Raw genomic sequence first — 9,129 nt, forward strand, 5'->3', positions numbered from 1 at the left:
TTTTAAATAAGTGAGTTATTGTTTCACTTTAATAGCTTCGAGTGTTTAATCACAATGTATGATTTCAATTTGTATTACTTCCTAATCGGTTTCAATGGTTTTTTTAGTGTACAAAGCTTCCTCGATCCTTTTGTATGTGGACTTATTACACCGTATATGATATATGATAGTGGAACTATGTTAATTCGTAAGTGTTATTGTTTTGCTTTCTTTATTCATTTATAACATATCCGGTTCGTAATCTTCATAATTCGATCATTTTTTGTTCCACATTCGGGTGTTTACTCTCACACTTTGATTGATAAAGTCCATGGATCACTTTATTCGATTTTGGGAGATTGTGGTATTTCAAAAGGCCATCATTAATGGGTGGAACTATGTTAATTCGTAAGTGTTATTGCTTTGCTTTCTTTATTCATTTATAACATATCCGGTTCACGATGTGCATTCAATATTCATCACTACTAGGTCTTGGGCCTGTTTTTATAGTTAAAGCTCAATTGTCCAATTTCCAAATTATTAAACACAAAACTAGTAATAGATGACAACTTGACGCCTCTTTAGACTTTGATGCCCTGTGCGGCCGCACAGGCTGCACGTGGCCAGGCCGACCCTGTATAGTATGCAACATATATAGAAACAATATTCTGATTACATGGATATTTAGCACTTTTCACGCTCKTATAGGCTTCTAACTAACTCAATCCAATAGGCATCTACTCACTCATGTTGGTGACACTTGTTCCCAAGTAATCACTATAAAAACTACACAGACAATCAAGCAAGCACTACTAATTGTCCAATGTACATATTATGTGTGCACGAACCAACACAAATGCAAATACGTACTAATAAGGGATCCTATATAACATGTTTGACAAGAAAAACATTATTTTCACAAATGAAAATGATGTTAATCAAACTCGACCARGTTTCAGAAGATCAAACTTCCTATTTGGGTTTGCAGTACATGCCTGCAGTTTGGATTTTGATTCCTTTTAATCGGTTTCCCAAAGCAATTCGTAGTATGTCGGAGATGCATTTAATTATCTGTTAATGTCAGGGGAAGGATTTTGTTGTTTCTCCTTCTAAGGGAGATTTCTGACGAGATAACCGCAACTATAGTCACACTCCCCATGAATATGAACAATCCAATAAAGCTCTGAACATCAAGACTTTGTGGAAGGGCTTGATTTTGTTGTGATTTATCAGGAGTAGAGAACCCAAGATATTTTGTCTTCATTTCCATCATAAGTTCACTTTCTGTGACATTTATGACTGCCCTAGAAAAGTTCTGCAATAAAGGAGATCCACGAGGGAATGCCTGAGATATTAAACACATGGAGTTAGGTAATTGATTGTAATATAGTACAACAACATGAACTTAGAAGCACATAATGGACCCCATGTCACAAAACGCTGGCGCGGTTCAATTGTTTTGTGTTCCCCTAAGTTAACAAAATGAGATTGTTCGAAGTGTCGATGCATGTGGTATAATGCACTCGTATAATTAGAGGTTGCAAGTTTAAATTCTTTTGGCTCTTCTTTTATTTTTTTGGTAACAACAGAAAGATAAGAAAAGATAAAAGACCACTTCTATGTCATTTTTAATAAAACCATAATTTTCATAAACAATTTTTGCTTTATTTTTACATTATGCTAATTATTTTGTGTCCCCTCTTGGAATTTTCTGGATCCACCTCTGATAGSTTGAGGGTTTTKCCTAGGGTTTTCTGTTCAATTGTTTAGTTCTTTTTGTCTATCTGTTTATTCATGATTTCAGGTCAAGRATATTAGGGTTCAATTGTTAAGGGTTGATTTTCAGTAAGTAGTTTGGATTCCACATTGGCTAAATCAAGGAACCATAAAGGATTGAACTAATACAAGAGAGTTAAGGAGAAGAGAGACTCACAAATGCAATTCCAGATTCTTGGTTTATTGGTCCAAACTTCATGTAATCAGAGCCATACTTAGCAAGAAAGAGTTGGATGTAAGGAAGTTCATCATAGATGGCATTTACACTGCCATTRGACAAAGCAKTTTTAAATTCTTCAACGCCTYTTAGGGGCACTATATTCCTCCCAGAAYAATTGGATTTTTGCGCTATAAGATCTTTTAAAAAGGAACCATCTTGATATCCAACATTTTCGAAACTCGAGGGCAATCTGGGACGTAGCTGATCTAGTGTCAACCATGAAGATAAAGTTGCTGTGAAAATCTGAACTACTATGAAAATCATACTTAGCCAAATAACAAGCACAATTTTGGAGCACCTATTAAGTATCTTTCCTGCACAAAAATGAAATAGAAAATAATGAAGAAATATGGAACAATGGGAGTAATTATTAGAGGTATTAAAATTTTCTATATATCAAAATAAGTACCTTCATGGAAAAAGAATGTCGAAATCGGAAACCAGATGACCATTATTAGTTTCTGATAGAATGGGGATGTGAATTTTGGGTTGCTAACACGGTATTCCAGAATTGCAAYTGCAAGTCCAATAAAAATACACGCACCAAGTAGTGTGATCCATAATCTCTTGGTAAAGGGTCTTACAAAAGTCCACAGGGTTTGGTTCCATTCATGTGTAGCATGCACAAGCATATAAACTTCAGAGCTCAGATAGGGGATCGTAAAATCAACGTACTGAGCTCGAGCACCACGCACGGTAACATCTCCTGCCACAGCGTKACAAGTCTGCAATAYAGAGAATTATGAAATATTCGASCTTATAGGAATACACAAGCTCGTAACTCACACTAAGGCCTTTAGGTTGTACTAGCATAAGTCCTAACACTTGATCAGCAAGCCCGTCCAAACTCCAAAAAGTATATACCATATCTCTACTTAATCAGGATCCATGTTAAGTTTCCAATGTTCTCTAAGCTTCATTATTCATCGCTATCCATCCTCTACCAACTGTCAATTTCCTGTTTCTTGGTCCTTCCATGGAGGCATCAATATACTAGATGTGTTTTCAAATGAATAGAGGTTGGCATCTAGTTAATTGGTGTTTTATATCTTCCACATGGTCCTGTTBYATTTTAATCACACAATAAGATATGAATCGACTACACAAACAGACACGCATATATATATATATATTCATATATATATATACACACACACAATAGTATACCTTGCCCTCAATGTGGTGTAGAAGTTGATCATAGGTGCCACTTTCCCCTTTATCATTGATGAAAGTTTTGAAGATAGGCTTGATGTTGAAAGGTAATAATTGTAATGCATGACAGAATACGGCTACGGAGAATCCACCTTCCACTTTTAATTGTTYGTTGACTTTAACAAACTCGGTGAAGCCGGTTTTCTTTGGCACCCACACAACTAATGTTGGGCATGGACCTTTTCCTTGCTTCTTAATCTTCCATTCTGGCCCTATGATGTCTTTATAGATATAACAGCAAATCACACACCAAAACTGTCCAAAATCARTATTATTTGTGAAATAGAAATAGAAGTTATGACTGTCTAAACAAGTATTAGTTATACTATTATGTTGGAATCACATCAGTAAGTTTGTTACATCAGTCATGACATCCACTTATTTGGCTTCATATGTTGACTTGCTGTGGAGGTTGGTGATGGTTACTGGATATATATTCTAATGGGACTTCAACACGCGATAGAGACGCGACCATTGAAGTTAACTTAGTATATATTCATGGTAAATTAAGAATTTCTTTATTTAATCTGTTATGTATGTATGCAAAGGAGACATAAACATTTTTAAATAATAGATACCTTATTTTGATTTTGGTATTTTAATATTTTGGCTGATCGATGTGAATCACAAATAAATTACAAGAACTGAATTTGAAAAAAAATTAAGATTTTAGCAAATGGAAACATTAATTACTAAAATTGGTGTTTTGTGCCTATTAATTTTGGGTTGACCTCTAAACTTCACAAATGATAAAAAGTGCTTAATTATAACAAATAAGCCTACAATAAAGGTGCTTAACTGGTTTACAATATTGTTCATAACTTATCATTGTTTATGTTCTCCAAGAAGTCGCTTTTGACGAACTTCCGAGTTTTAAAACTTTATGATTTTTATATAACTCTCAGGACACGATCTTCAGCTCCTCCATCATCTGTTTGTTCTCAAGACTAACATACTCCTCTTTGCTTCATCCCTTTCATCTGTCATTTTCTTCTTCATCTTGAAACACAAACCGAAGCTGAAATAAATTAGAAAAAGAAAACCTAACAAGATTAATCATTCACCAAACACCTTAGATGCCTCTTCCGTGTCGATCTCTAGATATCGAATAAAACCCTTCAAAGTGGAATGCATGCACGAAGTGGTTAGAATTTAATCCAAACTCAGAACATCAATGCAAACATCAATTGATTTTCCAAATTCCAGCACAACTTTTCAGATCTACTTGATGTAAATGCTGAAACATGTATACCATTGAATTCCATATTAAAGGAAGAGTTTGTGGTTAATGATTCTACTACAAGATTAGAACCCAAAAAAAGTGTTGGTTTCAAGACCTTGAGTAAATATATATCCAAGCATGAGGCTGTTTCAAAAGTGACTGCGAGATTGGGAGCCTATTTCGAAAGAGATTGGCATTGGTTCACAATCAACTATTTAGTTTGGTTCAAAATAAGGAACTTGATTTTGGCTTCACAAGATTTATGGTTTCGAAAGTACTGTTGTTCCTTTCAAGATTGAGTTGGAGATTAGGATTATGGGGAAGAAGATAAATATGTGATGACGAGGTGGCTTCATATTCGATTGATAAATGAGACATTAAAGAAATTTTGAAAATTATATGAGACGTACCGGGAGTAAAACAATCGTTTTATCCATTTTTACCCGGGAACAAATGAAGTTGAGGGCATAACTAGGCTCGAATCCAGCTTATCATGTCGCTCATACGTTTTTGGTTAAAACAAAGTTTATATGCCTGTTTAAGTTAACACAAGCAAGGCGGTCCGGGGGAAGGGCGGGTCGAGCACACCCAGGGCCCACAACAAATAGGGACCTCAATTTCTTTTTAGTTATAACAGTAATTAAAAAAATTAGTAAATAAAAGAGACAATTTTTTTAGTATTTAACAAGACTCAAAAAAGAATTTAGGAGTTGTTTGGCAATTGCTGAATGGTTTGGTGCAAAATGATTAAAAGTAGTCAGAATGATTAAAAGGCTTTCATGATATGGTGCAAAATGAAATATAATTGTTTGATAATTGTGCACAATGAAATTAGGGCTGTTAATAGTTAAGGGAGATCCAGAATACAAAATCATTCAGAAGATTTTAGAACCATTAAGAGGTAGACTTTTTTTTGCCAAACAAGATTCACCTCTTAAAGATTTAGAGGTTGCCTCTTAATGGAACTATTAAGAGGTAAACAAACAACTCCTTAGTATTATACTAATAGGCTCATACTTATATTAATTAATTATATTAGATAAGAAAATATGTAAAATAATTAATTAGTCATTCGTTTTATAGTATTGCTTATTATTTCTCTAAGTTTTTTTATTCTGTATTAAAATTCTAAAACTGTTTACCTTGAAAACCTTGATATATTTTCTACACCATTCATCTCCCGTTTGACTCCTTTCTTATTATTGTATCCGCATTAATTCTGTTTTCGTATTAGAATATTATAGATTTCTTGTTATTAATCAAGAAAAACTCCTACCTTTTGAAAATGATTGTCAATCATATGAGACAATCCAACATATATCTATATTTAGGATTTCAAAACTAGTCATCTTTTCATACATTATTAACTCTTTATTTTCTTCTATTAAGTGCATGAATCTTAAGTGCTCTTTTATCTTTAAATAAGAATAAGATCTCATTCTATAACCAACATAGGCTTTTGATTCTAAGATTGATGGTTCCGAAAAAGTTTTTTTTTTATTAACCTGGATATTCAACCCGCTATGCGAGTCGACTAACCCAGGACGACCACCTGCTTTGCAGGTAGCCTGGAGTCACCGCATTTGAACCTCCATGGCCACAAGGAGATTTTATTTCCTCCTTGGATTTGAATCTGAGACCTCCTGGTACTTTTGACCTTTGGAGCCAAACTCAAACCAATCAGACACCACCCTTGTGGTTAGTTTCGAAAAAGTTTGTTTTAACCCTAAAAATTTTAAATGATGATGAAAAACATTAACATGAGATGAGATGGAGACCAACTGATTTATATGATTTACATAGAGTGTTACTTTGAGTAGTCAACATTAATTGTGACCCTAAATGATATTGTCAATCTATATATTAAAGGTAAAAATGTTATGTAAAAATGATATGGTAGATGATATTAATTTAAAAATAATTATTGATTGATTTTACGTCTACAAATACCACGAAAAATGGTAGAATTATTATTATTTCTTGAATTTGACGTTATTTCAAATGATAAAAACAATACATTAAAGATTTTTGCATACATATCGATGACCCTTTTTACATCTCGTAGGAAGTCAACGGGGCTACACAAATTTATAGAATTCCAAAAAATGGGTAATAAGGAATTATTAAACTAAAACTATATGCAACACTTCACATTCACGTTTCAGAGATATACCTTCATTAGAGTCATTTCTCATAGGAATTAATTAACAACCAAAATCTAGTTTGGCATCTCCACTAGGCATCACACTAGCTATATGTATCCATGGACGGCCCCAACTATGTGGTATAGGTGGCACGTCTCACCGTATTATTTATTTGTCGAAGGGTAAAAAATTAGGTTTCGTGAACGGTGCAACCGTATTAATTTATTGTGTGTCCCGTATGCATTTTGAAACTACAATGAGAACAAGTTTGTTGTGTGTCCCGTATGTGTGTCCCGTATGCATTTCGAATCCTGTTAGTGTCATTTTCTTAGTCAAATGGTATCACCGTTTAAAAAAAATTTGTATATTTGTTTCTTATAGTCAAACGGTGGCACCCTTTGAAAAATTTTCCCTATATTTTTTAATGGTCAAAATGGTGCCACCATTTAAAAAAAATTCTGGGTCCGTTTCTGTATATATCATCGATCCCATCAATCTATTTATAGACTTGTTGATCCATCTGACTTAATTATATCCAAGAGAAATGTTGTTTAAACTTAAGCTATGTGGTGTTGCCCAATAATTTTGAAAACTTCTTTTWTCACAGTAATATTTGCAGAATCATAACAACATACCTGCACATACATCAACCTGCCCAGTATCACCTTGCTCCTGGATAGATCTTCTCTTTCGACTGGATGCATCTTTGATGGCCGTACTCGTCATGGTTTTCGTAGAGCGTAGTTTGGTATACTTTTCCTCAGTTAAACCTTTTTCYGMTGTTACTAAAATAGACGCTTGCACAAAMTCAACCATGAMACAAACAYAGAGCATGGCAACCAAGAACACCAAGGAAACAATGTGGTTTTGGTGCTCCATTGTTGCTAATTTGCATCAGGCAGAATCATCTGTTAGTTAGTTTATATAGAGACTGGGTGGTTGCTTGAAAATTTGTTGACTTGTTCTTGAAATATAGAATCAATACAAGTTTAGAGAGAAGAAAGAGTGATTTGTTGATACATGGCTCTTTCCGAGAAAATTCCGGACTTGTTAATAAATTATATCCTTATTTCGTTTGATTTATCAAATTTTTTCTCTGCTTACAAGTCATCTCATTTCAGCAAGAAGGCATYGACCAGTTCAAATGTTGAAGAAATAGACTGATTGTTGACTTTGAAATTTGAAAATCGATATGTTTTATGTTACCACAGGTGCATTAACGTATGGGTTGGTGTTAAAAGCTTGTCCCCTTGATATGTTTTTTTTCCGACAACGATTGTATGAGCTTAATGGAACGCACAACTTATGAAGACAGTTATATATGACCATTTGGTAGTGGTTTAATTGAGGATATAGAAACTAGCTTATTCGGTAAGCTTCTAGGGGAGCTTATCCACGGGTATTCGCAGAATCAACGTGGTAATCTTTGTTTTCATTCTATTCGTTGCATCACAAACCTTCTTCTCCTAATTAAAAAACAATTTCATTGCATCTATGAAAACACCCTTCCAAACAAAAATCTTTCCAAGCTATAAAGACAGATTAATCCACAAATAAAACTTTATCCATACAAGATGGACAAATTCTTGACGTCCTGGTAACTCAAGTAAAAATAATCATGAAATTATCAATCAAATATGAGCAAGGCTCAGTCAATTAGCAGAGTTTTTCTGGGATTTCGAAGTGAAAGGAACAGGTTAGATCATTTCATATTTCGAACAGACTCATACGACAGCTTATTCTCCCAAAGAAACAAATACCGATCGCTGATAGGGTTGGGCAGATTCCAAGAAACTGCAGAATGCCTGCCAATCAAGGCAATCCGAGATAGCAACGTGTATGTCGATATCTCATCTTTTATTAGTCCAAATATTAAAGATTCATTTTCATATCCGAACTGTTTATAGTCTTATTGATTAGATTACTTAAATTGCAGCGAAGTTCTCTAGATTCCAATAAATCCTCTGACTATTTCTTAACTTGCAACTAAATTAACGCAGTGAATGGGACAAATTGGACTAATTCAGACCTTAAAAACCACTGATTAATAAATGGAGGGATACTGCTTCCATCACTCAACAAGAATTGAATTCATAGGTTATTAATTAAGATCTATTTCATCTGAATTTCACAGAAGTTGCCATATCATCTGTCAATAATCTTTTATAAAGCATGAAGAAATTCTTGACTGATAGAATCAGTAGATCTTTTTAAGGTTAGTTTAATTGATTTATAAGGTTGACTAAGCTATATGGCTCCCTCAAGACTTCCCAAAACTTTTGAACAATTTTTTTTCTCAAGTCAAGTACAAATTTACGGGCAGCCCTAGCTAGGACCCACATGGAGCCTGCTTGTTCTGTATTTGTATTTGGACAAAGTCACCGTACCTCTTTACCAACTGAACTATTATATGGGTTATTCATATGCCAGAGGCTTTTTTTTGTAAAATACATTGCTGAATTATTATCTATGTAGATTTCAGCTGCATCATCTTGCGGCACGTGTAGCTACTTTAAAATACTAATCGGATCAAATCAGGCCGGTTTACTTTCCAACATTAACGTACTAATTTTAGT

At 34.2% G+C, this 9,129-nt stretch overlaps 1 protein-coding gene across 1 annotated transcript; it reads right to left on the reverse strand.

Moving 5' to 3' along the window:
- Positions 1 to 2,016: 2,016 nt before the first annotated feature.
- LOC112505085 (glutamate receptor 2.8-like) lies at positions 2,017 to 7,432 on the reverse strand. Its single transcript, XM_025109036.1, has 5 exons — positions 7,189 to 7,432; positions 3,143 to 3,408; positions 2,385 to 2,700; positions 2,059 to 2,289; positions 2,017 to 2,021 (listed from the first exon to the last, which is right to left on the reverse strand). Exons 1-5 carry the CDS (start codon positions 7,430 to 7,432, stop codon positions 2,017 to 2,019), a joined length of 1,062 nt encoding a protein of 353 aa, XP_024964804.1.
- Between the last annotated feature and the right edge of the window lie 1,697 nt (positions 7,433 to 9,129).

The sequence above is a fragment of the Cynara cardunculus genome, unplaced genomic scaffold (genome assembly GCF_001531365.2).
Source record: "Cynara cardunculus var. scolymus isolate 2C unplaced genomic scaffold, CcrdV1 Un_Scaffold_8293, whole genome shotgun sequence".
In the NCBI taxonomy this organism is placed as follows: domain Eukaryota; kingdom Viridiplantae; phylum Streptophyta; class Magnoliopsida; order Asterales; family Asteraceae; genus Cynara; species Cynara cardunculus.